We start from the raw sequence: 16,998 nt of genomic DNA on the forward strand, positions 1-16,998 counted from the left end.
TACTATACAATGTGTGCAAGGGACAAGACCACAAACAAGGATGTCTTGCTGAACTTAGAAGCAATGAGCTGTTAACAAATGCTTCAACAGTACCAAGCTTATACACGAAACTTGAAATTGCTCCGTTTAATAAGGATATTATGCCAACATAATTGAAATGCTATTAATTGCTTTTAATGTGTCTATTTAATGATTTTCATATTTACAATTCACTGAACAAAAGGGGGGTGAAATTGATTTAATTGATGGGAAAGATAGATGGGTTAATATGTATACAATACAAGGATTGTTATTCTGGAACCTTCCTATTTTCTCAACACATAATTGACCTTAAAGACTTACCTTGCAAGTGTGTTACCAACTCCTTAGTTATTTCATTAGTTAGAATTCTTAGACTTCACCTGTCATCTATATTGTTTCAGCAATTACTAGTTAACAAAAACCACTCTCGGAATATAACATTTACAAGTGAAAATGAAAGCATATAGAAATGAGGTGGCAATTCTTAAGTTGCCACACCTAAACATAGGACTGGTCTACTGTCCTCCAGAAATTTACTACAAAAAGATTGTTCGCCAAGGTGTTTCCATCACCAGAATCTACATTAATTGTAGGAGACTAACTTCCAGGTAGACAAAACACCAAGAACCTTAGCCTGTGAAATATTTTTAAAGCAATGGAAGCCCTGGGATGGGCACAGTTTGTCTCAAAAGCCACTCATAAAGCAGGTCACACTCTAGGCATATTTGTGAATACTAGTAATTGCCTAATCAATACGTCGCACATGATATTGCCCTGGTCTGATCACCAATTAATAAAGGCGGAAATTGCCATCACCAACCAAATCCATAATATTAATAAGCACACTGTTACCTTCAGGAAAAACAGATATGGAACTAAATCAAACCAATTCCACATCAGCTCTTGATTCCTGGGAGAAAACTGTCAATGAATTAGATGAACACCTTAGTTCAGTCCAGATGAAAACTATTAAAGAAAAGAATAACTCCAAACATAATAAGTCATGGTACAATGATGAATTAATAAACACTAAACAGAACCTTAGAAAATTAAAAAAAACATCTGCTGAATCCCTAGGAAAATATAAATATTTCCTTACAAAATACCATACACTACCCAATAAAGCAAAAAAAGATTACTATGCTAAGCAGATTCATGGGGTTATATTTAATTCTAAACTGTTCTTTGAAGTTGTTATAAATTTAATTAAAGACCTGACATCTGCCATCTCAAGAAACTACAACTTCACAAAGGCCACCTGCAATGAATACGCCACTACATTCTTAGACAAAATCAATAAGTTGAAAACACAATTCCTTATCTGTTATCCAACAAAAACACCTAAAGATTCTAATGGCATGATTAAATGGTCCACATCTGACAGAGTATCAAAACTGGAAATTTTTCAAATCATTACTAAAATTAATCCTATTCACCCACGTGACCCAATCCAGCCAATTCCTTGAAACAAGTACATGGTGTTATCACTCAGATAAGTCACATTAGTTAGCCTGTCTCCCTCTCAGAAGGAACTGTTTCAAATGGGTTAAAACAAGTTGTGATAAAGCCGATCCTAAAAAATAAGAGTGGTAGACCTGACTATTGGGACAACTATCGTCCAATATCCAACCTGTCTTTTCTCGCAAACGTTCTTGAGAAAGCAATGTTATCCCAGGTTAAAAAAAGTCACTTGGAAGATCAAAATATCCCCTCCACAAATCAATTTGGATTTAGGAAACATCACTCAACCAAGACATTACTCCTTTTATTAAATGGACTTGGTTTTACGAGGACTTGACGCAGATAAATCTTATTGTCTTTTACTAATTGACTTAATGGTCGCCCTCGACACCGTGGACCATAACCTGTTATGCCATCAGATGAAAAACATTGGGATTGACGGCAGGGTTTATTTCTATTTAACAGAACATTCCAAGTCAATCTGGGCAACCATATACCTGATACTTTCCAGTGTGATACAAGTGTCCCTCAAGGCTCAGCCCTCTCAGCAACACTATTCAATATTCACATACTCCCACTGTGTAAATTACTGACTAACCTAGGAATAACTTTCTTTGTATGCTAATAACAGTTTTATATCCCTCTCTCCAGATCATTTGAAAATACAGCTTCGTTACTCCCTACCTATATGAAAGTAATACAAGAACTTTTGCAACTGAAATTAACATTTAACCCTAAAAAGACTGAAATCATTTGGCTGAAGAGAAACTCATCGACAGTTAACCACCTGCCCTAGACCTGGGTAATTTTCAAATTAATCCCTCAATTCAAGTACAGGATTTAGGTATAGAGCTAGATGAGAACCTCACAAGGAAAATGCACATCAGTAAATTAAGACAGGTTACGCCAAGTTGAGTATACTACAACCATTGAGACCACTATTAACATTCACGGACTTCCGTAATGTATTGCAAACGCTAATCTTCTCAAATCTTGATTACTGTAACTCCTTACTACTAGGTCTTCCAGCAAGCCACTTAAAACCACAAAACTATTACAAAATGCTGCAGCACGAATATTATTAGCAACCAGGAAATATGATCACATTACACCCTCGCTGATGTCATTACATTGATTACTGTTAATATTCAACATCATTAATTCCAATAACACTGGCTTCTTAGGAGTGACAATACAAATTTACAATCCTCAGTGAACACTAAGATCTCAAAATAAAGGACTACTGACTATTCGCACAATATGGAGCACACATCTGATGACACAAAATTGTTCAGAGTAGTTAAATCACAAGCAGATTGTGATAAATTGCAGGAAGACCTTGTGAGACTGGAAAATTGGGCATCCAAATGGCAGATGAAATTTAATGTGGATAAGTGCAAGGTGATGCATATAGGGAAAATAACCCATGCTATAATTACACAATGTTGGGTTCCATATTAGGTGCTACAACCCAAGAAAGATCTAGGCGTCATAGTGGATAACACATTGAAATCGTCGGTTCAGTGTGCTGCGGCAGTCAAAAAAGCAAACAGAATGTTGGGAATTATTAGAAAGGGAATGGTGAATAAAATGGAAAATGTCATAATGCCTCTATATTGCTCCATGGTGAGATCGCACCTTGAATACTGTGTACAATTCTGGTCGCCGCATCTCAAAAAAGATATAATTGCGATGGAGAAGGTACAGAGAAGGGCTACCAAAATGATAAGGGGAATGGAACAACTCCCCTATGAGGAAAGACTAAAGAGGTTAGGACTTTTCAGCTTGGAGAAGAGACGGCTGAGGGGGGATATGATAGAGATGTTTAAAATTATGAGAGATCTAGAACGGGTAGATGTGAATCGGTTATTTACTCTTTTGGATAGTAGAAAGAGTAGGGGGCACTCCATGAAGTTAGCACAATGCTGGTGTGGGAGTTGCCGATCTGCACGGCTGAAGCAGTATGTGAACAGGTCCTCATTGGGCTGCATTCTATATGTTAGCAAGTGTAGTACCAACCCACTGTAATGCTTTAAAACTAATCGGAGAAAGTTCTTTTTTACTCAACGCACAATTAAACTCTGGAATTTGTTGCCAGAGGATGTGGTTAGCGCAGTTAGTATAGCGGTGTTTAAAAAAAGGATTGGATAAGTTCTTGGAGAAGTCCATTGCCTGCTATTAAGTTCACTTAGAGAATAGCAACTGCCATTAGCAATGGTAACATGGAATAGACTTAGTTTTTGGGTACTTGCTAGGTTCTTATGGCCTGGATTGGCCACTGTTGGAAACAGGATGCTGGGCTTGATGGACCCTTGGTCTGACCTTGTATGGCATTTTCTTATATTAGCAAGAGATCGAGTGTTTTCCATGATGGGTCCAAAGCTCTGGAATTTTCTGCTTCAGGCGTTATGTATTTTACCAGATAGAAAGATTTAAATGTGAATTAAAAACATGGCTATTCAAAAAAGCATATAATTTAACTTATCTGTTTTATGTAAGGGCCCCGCCCAATGGTTTTGTGTTCACTGTAAACCGATGCGATGTGCGAACGGTCATTGGTATAAAAGAAACGTTAAATAAAATAAAATAAAATAACTTAAAAATATCAGAATATACAGAATCATAAAGACTAGAAGGACAAAAGATAATAATCGAATGAAGAATAAATCAAACGAGAGAATACGAGATTCTCAAAACAACCCATTGAATACGATATGAAAACTATAATTTCGTCTTAATTACCCGTACTCTTTGCCATATGTACTAGATCAATTTTAATATGTACTAGAAAATTTTACTTGAGAGATATTAATGCCTGCTTCTGAATAACCACACCTGTAACCAATCTTTGTTTGAGTTAAAACTATGAATGTCACTTTGTAAACCATTATCTTTACATAGAATGATGGTATATAAGCGGTCTAAATAAATAAATAACAAAAGGTTTCTCCTAAAACTACTAACATCTTTTAGTATTTCACTTATGAAACACAGAACGATCTAATAAGTCTATTAGGCTTATACATAGACTAGAATTTTCAGTTAAGAAATGTAAGAAGAGCTACTTATAGAACTTTTTTTTTTTTTTTTAACGTTTTAAATGTTTGTTTATACCTGACTGCAATGTGTGTACATTTAGTCTCTGCCTCTAACTATATTGATCCTGCAGTAAATTACCCCATTGCCTGCTATACATCTGGAGATTCCTCTGCAGGTACTTGACTTATTTTTGCCCTTCCACTTCTCCTGAATAATAGCAATATTGCTTATTTCCTTATTTGGATCTTACAAAACTCAAGCCATGGGGGGGGGGGGGGGGGGGTATCTCCCTTTTATTTAATTTCCATGTTATGTTTCTTTTAAAATGTTCATTTTCTTAGAAAGATACAATAAATGTAGTGTATTTCCTTTTCGTTTTCTATAATGTAAACTTAAATATGCAATATAATAAAACCCATGCAGACAACTCTGAATGCATTTCACTCCCGAGCAGCTATATTACCTACAGTTCCACCACTAGCCGAAAGATTTCTACTTTTAACAAATGGTTTGGACTCTTGTACAGTGCATGAAACGTCTGTCACTGACAGCAGCAGAGTTTCCAGAGGCTGAGAATGAGGTAATACCAAGAAGATTTAGGAAAGGACCAAATCAATACTCACCATGATCTGAGCCAACAGCAGGACAATTACATTGGACGACTTGCTGCTGGAGATTGCGTAGAAGAACTGAAACAATGAAAATTCAAGTGAGAAGGGCCAGGCTCACAGGACTCAAACTCCCCCCTCCATCCACTACATGGGGCTTATACTGTCTCCTCTCCTCCCCTACCACCTCCAGCACACGGGGCTTACACTCCCACACTCCCCAGCCAGCCATGGAATTTATACATGGCCCACCCAGAGCACACAAAGCTTACACCTCCTTCACCTCCTGGGGATGCAGAGCTTGTATTTCCACCACATTTTCCCCCAGGCTACGCAAGGGAATTATGCATTACCAGCCCTCCAAGACACAGAGAGCTTAATCCCCACAAGCACGGTATTTATACACAGCCCACCCTGAATATGCAATTGAATTTCACATGAGACAATCTGCCATTCTGTATTGCTCGGGGAACACACATAAGATGTTGGGAAGAGACTTCCGCAGCAGCAATAAGCCTAAGTGTCCTGTGCAACAGGGATAGAGTTTCAACCTAACACAATCAGCTAAGGATACTAGCCTTTTATTGCACAATACCTGCACCTAGGCAGCAGCAGATGGGATACAAAGCATGGGTCTCCTGCACTACCATACAGTGTTTCCACCAGATCCCCAGGCTACCACTGGTGGGAGAGCAATTTTACAGCCAAGCGCCACCTTGTGTTCAAAGTTTGCGCATGATGTCATGTGACAGCAGAGTTCTAAATAACCTCACAAACAGACCAATCACAGAGCCTCAGCACCAGAGAGCAGGAATGCAGAACTCAGGAAGCTCATCAGATCCCGCAAGAAAGTGGCTTCACAAGTCAGATTTTCAGCTTTTTAGGTTGCTGGTTTTACAATCCTCACTCCATGGAGGACTACATGTGCTGTCGTGCATTTCCCTCCCCACTTGTGCTGCTTTGGAACTTAGATGCATCCAGTTTTCTTCCAGTGGTGAACTGGAAAGGTCTTCACAAAATGCATTCCCACAGCCACAAAACACAGCACCTTCTCTCCCACCATGAGGCCAGTTCCTTAGGAGGTCTCTAACCATAATTCACTGCCCCCAACCCCCCAGACCTGAAAGAAGTTCCAGGCCAAGAGGTCTTTAAGGAAATCCGTACGACACCGCATCCCCTCCTCTCTCTCACACACATGAAACATCCGAGGCCATCTCAGTCAGAGACGTACCTTGGTGAGTGTGATCAATAAGCCCCTGATCGAGGTGACTATGATGATCCCAACAAGGATGAAGGAAATGTGCTGAGACCAGAACTTCACCTGCAGAGAAGAAATAGCCAATTACCAGAGGCAGGGAAAGGAAGTAGGCGGGGGAGCACAAGCAAATAGAAGAAGCCCTAATTATAACAGTAAGACCAGAAATAAAAATAAATTGTAAAACCAGCAGTGGTAACATTGAAACAGCTCTCTCACATCAAACTGAATTCCCAGGTAATTCACAGTGATCTCAATTCCTCTTGTGACTGGATCAGTCTTACCAACTCGATCAAACACAATATTGATCGTTGCCTGCAAGAAAAACAAGAGACATTACAAACTATTATGTTATTTTGTCTAAATGGCTTTTGAACATGGGCCTCACAGAATTTACAGTTATCAGGGAGAGTTCCCTGAGCTTCAGAAACAGTCAGAGGTGAGAGGCAGAGACGGCAGAATGCAGCACTGGTACAGAACTATATTTTAGGAAGTAGATCTGAGGCACTCTCAGTCTTTAAATACCTTTGCAAGGCCATTGTAAGACCTTAATAAAACAAGTGATACATAACTAACTTCTGGTTATGATGTATGAAGGAAGGGGTGGAACTGAGCATGTGGTACCTGAAATTTCTTAAACTAGATTGTGTAACTGATACTCTACATGCAAAAGCTGCAACTTTTGAGTCAGACAGATCAATAGCTCAGAGACTTAAACATAACTAAACCAAGCCATTACAGAAACATAAGCTGTATCTCACCATGAAGATTTTCCAGACACAGTAAATAGAGAAAAAGTAACCCAGAAAGTTGAAGTATTTCCCTTGGAAAGTTTTAGAGTATTCTATTCGCTCCTAAAGAAGAGAAGAAAAATATATGTTGAAGTACTTCACACACTTATGTTTCTTTACATTTCAGGACTGGAGTGTAATCCCATTCAAAATAGATGGAGATTTCAGAAAGAACCAGAACTTACTTCAAAGGGGAATTAATTTTGCACTCCCAGTTAGTATCACTCACACATCAATTACTTTCAAGGTTATAACAAAGAGGTTAGTGCTGATCTAAATTTCCCCCAGTATCTAGGGCTGAATCCAAACCCTGGTTACAATACAAAGACATTAGCTAAAGTCTGAGTCCAATAGTTGGGGACTGTACCCTACTGGGGTCTCCATGAGCTGGAGGTAGAGTCCAGGTTCACAGGATACTGGGGATGAGAGGATGCTACGAGCTGGGGACAGAGTCCAGGCTTATTGGGGTCTCCATGAGCCAGAAGCTCAGCCCAGGCTCACAGATTATTCTAGCAGCTGGTAAATGAACTTTATCTCCCAGATTAGTATGCAAGTGTAAGATTAACCCCTGATGTACAGATACTTCCTCATTAGGACAACATATTCCAACAGCAAAATTAATCTGTGGCAGGCTGATAGGTACCTCTCTTAGAGGTACATTTACTAAGCCATGATATGGCTAATGTTAACGCACATTAAACGATGTTTATCATGTAATATAGTCATATTTCGGAAATATTATGCAAAGCAGAGTAGCTTACCTGTCACAGGTGTTCAAGGACAGCAGGATGTCAGTCCTCACACATGGGTGACATCATTAGATGGAGAACGACAAGGAAATCGTATGTGAAAGTTTCTAGAACTTTGACTGAGCCTCAATGACCATGCTCATGCCTGAAATATAACATACGTCCTCGTGGAGTCCCTCAGTCTTATATCATAAAGTTTAAAAGAATAAAATAATCAAGGTCTCTAACCATATCTAACCTTCATCACCAATACAACTTCATCTAACCATATCTAACCTTCATCACCAATACAACTAAAGAATGCTATTTCAAACTCCAAGTGCTAAAAAATCTTAAACCTCTTCTTCACTTCAGTGACTTCCGGCTAGTAGTCCAGTCTATAATTCTGTCTAAGCTGGATTACTGCAACTCTCTACTGCTAGGTCTTCCAGCCTTATCCACAAGACCATTACAGATGGTGCAGAATGCCGCAGCGAGGCTACTCACTAACACAAATAAAAGAGCCCACATAACACCTATTCTTCACAGCCTCCACTGGCTTCCTATAAAAGCTAGAATCTCCTACAAGACATTATCAATGATCCACAAAGATATCATGGGCATCGCTCACCTAAATCTAATCACACAAATCCGCCCTCACACATCACAAAGACCCATCACGTACAACTACAAAGGTTCCTTATATGCTCCCCCGATCAAATCTACACTAACAAAACGAGCACTCTCCACAGCTGGGCCCACCCTCTGGAACTCATTACCGCCGGATCTACGCCAAGAGACCTGTCATCTAACTTTTAAGAAAAACCTAAAAACGTGGCTTTTCAGGCAAGCCTATTCAGAGTCACAAGATCACACAGACACCGGTCAAAGAGGAAAATAGTCCAACATCAGATCATCGATCACCCATATTCCCCTCAAGAACCAACCACGCCAGACCTGAACAACTCACCTGTTTAAGACTACTTCTCTGATTCATCAGTCTTCTTTAATTCATGCATAACTCGGATTTTGCATTTCAACAAGGTATATGTACCCTCACATCACAATTTAGACTATCCCTCCAATTATTCAAGATATTTATTCACGCTTTAAACATTCCTGATATTGATCTTCGTCCTGTCGACGAGTTATTATCATCATTATTATTATTGTTTATGTAATATTCAAGTTGTATTTATATTTAAGTTAAGTTGTATTTATAGTTATATTTATATGTGATATGTTAAGAAAATATATGTTAAGAAACGCTGTTTAATGTAACGCCTTTATTGCGACAGTTATTGTTCTATGTAAACCGACCTGATTCGATACTTGTATTGAGAATGTCGGTATATAAAAATCCGAAATAAATAAAATAAGGTGAAAAACCCACATAGCGGAAACCCAACTCCGCAGGGTGGTGGGCAGATTTCATGAGGACTGACATCTTGCTATCCTCAGAAAACATCTGTTACATGTAAGCAACTCTGCTTTCTCAGAGAACAAGCAGGATGGAAGTCCTCACACATGGGTGAATCCTTAGCTACAGGCTAAGGATTCACCCACGGTATACATGTATTTATTAATGAGATACATGCATACTTTGTTTTCCCGCGTGTACTAGAAAGTCAGCTACGTGCATGGGTACCTGCCAAAATGGAAGAAACAATGCACATCCCTATTGGTTTCTCTACCTCAAACAAGTTCCGAAGGACAGATCGGTTAAATTTTCTGTCACATCGGCCATCCCTATCCAAACAATAATGCAATGTGAATGTGTGGAGAGGACTTCATGTTGCAGCTCTGCAGATCTCCTCCATGGGAACTGCTCGCAAGTGTGCCACTGTCGCTGGCATGGCTCAAAACAGAGTAAGCCTTGACATGACTCCAAAGATGCAGTCCTGCCTGGGCATAACAAGAGGAGATGCAGTCCGCTAGCTAGTTAGAAAGCATCTTTCTGGCAATGATACCAAACTTATTCTTATCAAAAGAAACAAAAAGTTGGGTGGATTGTCTATGGGCTTCTGTCTGCTCCAGAAAGAAGGCTAAGGCTCTTTTGCAGTCCAAACTTTGCGGTGCTCATTCGCCTTGGTGTGAATGGGGCCTGGGAAAGAATGTTGACAGGACGACTGACTGGTTAGGATGGAAGACAGACACTACCCTTAGGCAGGAACTTAAAGTGCATATGCAAGACCACCCTGTCATGGAAAAACTTAGTGTAAGGTGGATAAGTCACTAAGGCCTGCAAGCTCACTGACCCTGCATGCTGAAGTGACTGCCACCAAAATATGATCTTCCAGGGCGGGTAATTCAGATCACAGGAACGCAGTGGCTCAAAAGGAGCTTTTCATTAGCTGAGCTACCACCACACTGAGGTCCCAAAACATAGCAGGAGGCCTTAGGGGAGGCTTCAACTGAAGCAGGCCCCACATGAAATGTACAACTATAAGCTGTACAGAGATTATCATACCATCTACACCACAGTTGCATGTGCCAATAAATCTTAGATGAACTCTAATGGAGCTGGTCTTCAAGCCAACTTCTGATAGGTGTAGAAGGTAGTCAAGCAGTTTTTGTGTAGAGTAGGAGAAAGGATCTAGGGCCTTCTTCTCACACCACAAAGAAAACCTTCTCCACTTCAGTCCATAGGAGTTTCTAGTGGAAAGCTTTCTGGAAGCCACTAGGACCCGAGACACATCTTCCAAGATATCGAGCTTTTGTATTATCAACCTCTCAATATTCAAGCTGTGAGCAACAGAGCTGGAGGTTGGACAGCTCAACCGGCCTCGATTCTGGGTGATGAGATCTGGGGAAATCCCCAGCCTGATCATTTTCCAGATGGACATCTCCCTGAGGAGTAGAAAACAGACCTGTCTCGGCCAATGAGGGGATATGTCTCGGCCAATGAGGGAATATGAGGATCATAGTCCCTTTGTCCTCACGAAGCTTCAAGAGAGTCTTTGCTACCAATGGAGCTGGAGGATACGCATGCAGGAAACCCTTACCCCCAATGGTGGGCAAAGGCATCTGAGGCTGGTTTGCCGCATGTTCTGAATAGGGAGCAGAACTGAGGAACCTCCCTGTTCCGAGGCACAGCAAAGAGATCCATATCAGGGCTTCCTCAGAGGCAGAAGATACAAATCCATGCAAATTAGCTCTTGCATAGGTAATCTTATGCGAATAAAATTACACAGTTAGCTTACAAAACATCCAGCTGCATTATTTTAGCAATTTTGTAGGGGGTTGCATTTAACTCATCCGGGGGTCATTGTGATGGTTAACACGCATCTCAATGGCCTCAGGATACTTCTTAAAGGGCCACATAGCCCGAAGTGACCAAATCCTCCTGGTGGTCTTGGCAGACCTCTACCCATTCCACACCACCTGTCGAGGAAGCCCTGCATTAAAAATAGTAAAAGATCTAGCCAGAAGTCTTGCGTGACAACACCCCACCCCTCTACTCAAACCTCTCTCCTTTAACAAAATGACATCAATTGGCCTGGAGCTAGGGTGCTCTGGCCTGCTGCTGGACCACCAGGGACTTCAAGTAAAGGTAGAAGGGGGAACATGGGGGAGAAGGGGGGAGAAGGGGCCATGGCCACTCTAGCCCATCAGGAATTTATATAATGGGGGGGAGGGGTCACTACACCTGACAATAATTATTTATGAGGGGGTGGAGAGGATAACTGGGGAGGGGGGGTTTCAACCCCCAGGGGAGATTATTTTTGTCACGGGGAGGTGTTTTGGTAAGGAGCAGGCCATGTGAGATTTATGGCTATTTTCTTTTTTTTATGAAGGGATGCCTCAACAGGTGGTAGGGGATTGGACAGGGATCTGCCAAAACTCTTGGGGGGGGGGGGGGAATTCTGTCACTTTTGGGGGGAGTGTTTATTTTTGGGCAGTGTGGTCCTTTAAGCAGATGGTGGCCCCATGAGAAGTGGGCCGCCATCTCTAGTTTTTGCTCCATTCCTCACTTGCTGAGTACATGAGAAAAAATATTACAGAGAGTCATAGTGATATTTTCACAGGGAGGGGTGAAATATCAAGGGAACCCCCCCCCCCCAATCAATATTTCACCTCTTCTGCGGAAAAAGTTTGTGGCTTAGTAAATAGACCCTTAGTACCTTGGTTGCATGAAGGTCAGCTGTTTCCAAGAAAAGTTGTCGACTCAGTTCTTCCAATGCATCCACTTCCTGCTGAATCAGCGAAAGATCTGAGATGGAACAGCTAAGAAAAACTGTACCTACAGAAACAAACACTTGCGTCACAAGTCCCAACTGACTAGAACTGCATCCCATGCCATCATTCCCTTCATGTCTAACACAGCAACATAGTAAATGATGGCTGAAAAGAGAGCAAGTGTCCACCCAGTCTTCACAGTGGAGCTTCATTCTCTTTTCTTAGACATCCATATAACAATTTCCAAATACAACACAGGAGGGAACCGTTAAAGGGCAACTTTGTAAGATTAACTTTGGAGGCCACGTGGGCCGACCAACTACGCAGTCATAATTGACGTCTTGCCGCTATTACCAAAGCCACTCCCCTAGCTGAGGTATGGACCGAATCGCAGCCCACATCTGCTAAAAAGGCAGCAGCGGGTTCCATAACGGCTCTGGAGTTCACCCTCAATTCATTAACCTCCTGAGAGAGAAGCAGACAAGAGTGAGCCACCAGGACCCAATAGGAAGACATCTGCACTGTCATTGCCACTGCTTCAAATGCTTGCTTGAGAATGGCCTCAATTCTCCTATTATACACATCCTTCAAGGTCGCCCCTCCGTCCAAGGGAATAGTTGTTCGCTTAGAGATGGCCCAGACCAGCGCATCCACTTTTGGAAAATGCAAACGTTCTTTCACTGCTGGATCCAGGGAGAACAGGCCTTCCAATGACTGACCCCCCTTTGAAATTTGCTTCCGGAGCCTCCCATTCAAGATCAATTAATTCCTGAACGGCTTCCATAACAGGGGAAAAACAGGAGGCTTTACGCAAGGAAACCAAAATAGGATTCTTCTTTGGCTCAGACATGGAATCTGCTCCAGGTACTCCTAGCATCTTCAAAGTCTGGGAAATCAGGGCCAGCAGTTCATCTTTAAGAAAGAACCGTAACATGGTCCAATACAGTTCCAGTCCCGAAGGAATTTCTCCATCTTCCAGGGAGTCAGGATCTGCCTTATCAGTGCCATCCAGGTTCCTGTAGGGAACACCCGCGGCTAACCAATGTGTGTTTTGGCGCTTAAACATAAGATTGGAAGAGGGAGGGACCACCGGCTGAGGGTCAGACCTGACAGGATTTGATGAGGCTGAGGACTAGGCCTGAAGACAGGATTGTAATTCTTGAAAAAAGTTTACCCAAGAAATAGCAGAAGGATCCAGGCCAAAACCAGAAGGTACTGGAGCGGGGCCCACTGAAGCTGCAATCTCCTGTGGAGGAACTGGTCAAGGGAGTTCCAAGGTCCGGTGTACCTCCAGACAAATCCTTAACCAAACCCTCATCAGGCTGGGAAGGACCAGGCTTAGCAAAATCAGAGGAAGACAATGCTCCCTAAGCCTCTAGGCAGAGCTGCCACAGATTGGAAGGCACTCCAGGTTGAGATGCCCTAATATGACAGGCCACAGAGTGAAAGACACTTAGGTTTCTTGTTCACCAGCGCTATCAGTGCAGCAGTTGATGGAAAATGTGTCCAGCTGGCTCGCACTGAAAAATCTCAAGTGCACAAAAATTAGGCGCCCCAAGAGTAAGCTCCACAGAAACAAACGCAGGCACAAAGTGCGTCAAAATCTGGGCGCACCACTGCCCAAAACTGAGAGCACAATCCATATGCAGAGCCATAGGCATTTGCCATTGCTTTATCCACCTGTTTGGCCACCTTGAGATTAGATATGATCTTCAGATCTCACTCTTCTATCACGATTAGAAGAATTTAACCCCTAATACTGTACTTCTCCCTTGGGTTTTTGCATTCTAAAATGCATTACTTTGCAACTTTTAGCATTAATTAGCTACCAGAACCTAGACCATTCCTCAAGCTTCTCTCGATACGTCCTCATTTTCTACACCTTCCTGGCTGTCTACCCTGTTGCAGATTTTGGTATCATTTGAAAAAAAAAAAACAAACCTCTCTCAACAATCCTTCCACAATGTCGCTCATAAAAAGAACTGGTCCAAGGAGCAATATTTGAGACACACTGTGTATTACAATGTTGTGTTATGTTTCATATTGTAATCCGCTTAGAATGATATATTTGCTATAAATGGACTAGAAATATTTTAAATAAACGTCCCCCACCTCAGAGTGAACTCCATTTACCACTACCCTTTGTTGCCTCCCACTCAACCAGTTTCTAACCCAGTCAGTCACTCCAGTCACTCCATACCAAGGGTGCTCAATTTATTTATATCGCCTATGTAGAATCATGTTAAAGGCCTTACTGAAATCCAAATACACATCTGGTGCTCTCCCTTAACCCAACTTTCTTGTCATCCAATCAAAGAAACTGATCATATTTGTCTGACAAGATCTACCTCTGGAAAAACCATGCTGCCTCAGATCTTGCAATCCACTAGATTCCAGAAACTACACTACCCTCGGCTTCCATTAATTTGTCACCACAGAGATCAGACTACCTGGCCTGTAGATCCCAGCCTCCTCTGTACCTCCAACTTTTATGAAATGGAACCACACTGGCTCATCTCCGGTCCTTCAGAACTGCTCTTGATTCTAAAGAAGCATTGAAAAGGTCAGCCAGAGTTGTTGCCAGAACATCTCTAAATTCCCTTCAGATGTATCCTATCCAGCCCCATCACCTTACTCCACAATCCTTTCTTTCATTCAAGTCTCTATTAATTTTCCCACCACTGAGGTCAGAAGAAGAGGGACAACATCTGATTTACTTCAGTTACCTGAGACCACTCCAGTCTCTAAAGATCTATTAACTTTCTTAACAAAGATTTGTTGCTCTTAGTATAGCTCCTATTAGCTTAGACCACTATTCTTCTACTTCATCTACTCCTCTCAATCTTCCAGAGCCTCCTTAAGTTACTTGCCTATTTCTCCAGTAGTTTTGAAATTCAGAACTTGAGCTTTGTATGGCTTCTGTCTTGGCCATTATGTCAAACCATACCATCTGATGATCACTGGTACTTAGGTGAGCACTTGTGCAGACATTAGCGATATTAAGTTCCTTTCCTTTTAGACTCTATTACCATTGACTGAGGAGATCCCCTTGAAAGGAGTCCAGGTTCTCTCTACTTTTACAAGAGTTTCCAATAGTATCTACATCCAGTAAGTTAAAATCTCACACTAGCAACACCACCTGTTTCACTGCCACGATTTCTCTGTCTTCAACCAGTTCTCCATCAAGTTCCTCCACTTGAGTGGGTGGTCTGCCATCCCTATTTGGCAGGTGAACAGATATAGGTTTTGTAGATAATTCTGTCCTCAAGACCGAAGCTCATCTTAACTATTTCTTGTTTTTTGTTTTTTTTTTTCCCTTATTCCACACGCTGTTTTTCAACTGTTATACTGTATTAGGTCTTCAATAATATTTGTTGACAATTTGTTTCAATGTAAACCGGTGTGATATTTTGAATTGAATGTCGGTATAAAAAAAGCAAATAAATAAATAATAAATATGTCCTAGAGCTGAGTCTTCTATCGGCTCTTCCTTCTTTCCCCTTACAATGTAACATTCCCCTATGGGTAAAGAACAGAGGGCATCCAGAGCTCATAAGAACATAATAATGGCTAAGCTGGATCTCATTAATGGTCGATCTAGCCTAGCACACTCTTTCCAATAGTAGTCCCAAAAGACACCAGATAAAAATCAGAGTTCATCTAAGTGCTCCCTGTAGATCTATAAAAGTGAGAAGCCACTTGGCCTCTACTCACACTCTAATATCCATTTATGTCATTGTCTTCCAGGAATGCATTCAGACCCTTCTCCTAGCCATTTTTTCCATCTGGTAATGCTCTACAAGTAAGGAAGCAAAGGCCCCATGGCCCATGTCTCCCTCCACCCCCCTTTCTTTTTAACCAAACTTTTCTGCAGTAAGAAGCTAATAAATCCCAAGTCTCATCTGTCGCTTCCCTCCTCCAACTCTGCATGGTCCCATTTCCACCTGTACTGGCAAAGGATACTTTCACTTCCTGGGGAAGAAGTGGTTACGCTCTTTATCATTCCCCAGAATCCTGTTGGCTTACTGTGAACTTCCCCTTTCTGAAACATTGTTCTTCTGATCATCGCCATTCTGAGGAAGAAAAAAGAAGGAAGATGGAGAGTAAAAGAAGTGAGCAGGTAAAGAGGCACACACAGACTACAGTAAGACCAGCTGGATTTATGTTGCTCCTACTGACTATTGTGATACTGCCTATCACAACAATCCCAGAGCAGAATGCCCCTCACCCTCCTGCACCATGTCCCAGAGTTCTGTGGTTCTATAGTTACAGGTCTTGCACTATTCTCTTGATGAAAATAGTTTCTTTAAGTACCAGTGAATTTATTAATACAGCTTTCCTGCAGCAAAATATACAAAAACTTTCAAAATAGTCTCAACCTATCTTTAAAAAACCAGGAGAATATAAACCTCTTCCCAAGAGCAAGCATAAGAAGCTGCGAGCACACAACCTTCCTTTCAAGGGGAAAGAATGAAATGGCACATGTGCACTTACACCTTCCCCAACAGCAGCCATGAATGTGAATGCATATCCCTGGAAAGGAGAAATTTAGTCTTACCTGCTAATTTCCTTTCCTTGAATCCTGCCAGAGCAGTCTAGATAAATGGGTTATGCTTCCCTACCAGCAGATGCAGGCAGAAAACAACTAGTGTGCCAAAGTCACCCTACAGAAGGTCCTGTGCTGTACTATTTTCTATAACAAGCTAACATAGATCTCTCATATAGCCCTTAACCAGGGGCTATAAAGGGAGACCACCAGTAGTGATTCCCCCAACCTTGAGATTTGCTAACTAGATGCCTTTAACTGTAACCTATAACAATGGACTTACACAGAAAACACAAAATTTTATTTATTTAGATCCCTATAGACAGAGAGACACCAGTGCCCTTATCCAGATCAGCCAATTGTTAGATAT

The 16,998-nt window shown here is 41.5% G+C and overlaps 1 protein-coding gene across 2 annotated transcripts in view; it reads right to left on the reverse strand.

The window, feature by feature from the left end:
• GPR89B (G protein-coupled receptor 89B) overlaps positions 1-16,998 on the reverse strand; it is a 78,636-nt gene that overhangs the window by 15,464 nt on the left and 46,174 nt on the right. For both annotated transcript variants that reach the window (XM_029578243.1, XM_029578244.1), the window contains 6 exons: positions 16,046-16,155; positions 12,028-12,116; positions 7,146-7,238; positions 6,604-6,699; positions 6,361-6,450; positions 5,145-5,210 (listed from right to left, as the gene is read on the reverse strand). In XM_029578243.1, coding sequence (XP_029434103.1) covers positions 5,145-5,210; positions 6,361-6,450; positions 6,604-6,699; positions 7,146-7,238; positions 12,028-12,116; positions 16,046-16,155 — 544 coding nt within the window. The remainder of the gene's footprint in view (positions 1-5,144; positions 5,211-6,360; positions 6,451-6,603; positions 6,700-7,145; positions 7,239-12,027; positions 12,117-16,045; positions 16,156-16,998) is intronic.

This window comes from Rhinatrema bivittatum, chromosome 15 (genome assembly GCF_901001135.1).
Source record: "Rhinatrema bivittatum chromosome 15, aRhiBiv1.1, whole genome shotgun sequence".
Lineage (NCBI taxonomy): Eukaryota > Metazoa > Chordata > Amphibia > Gymnophiona > Rhinatrematidae > Rhinatrema > Rhinatrema bivittatum.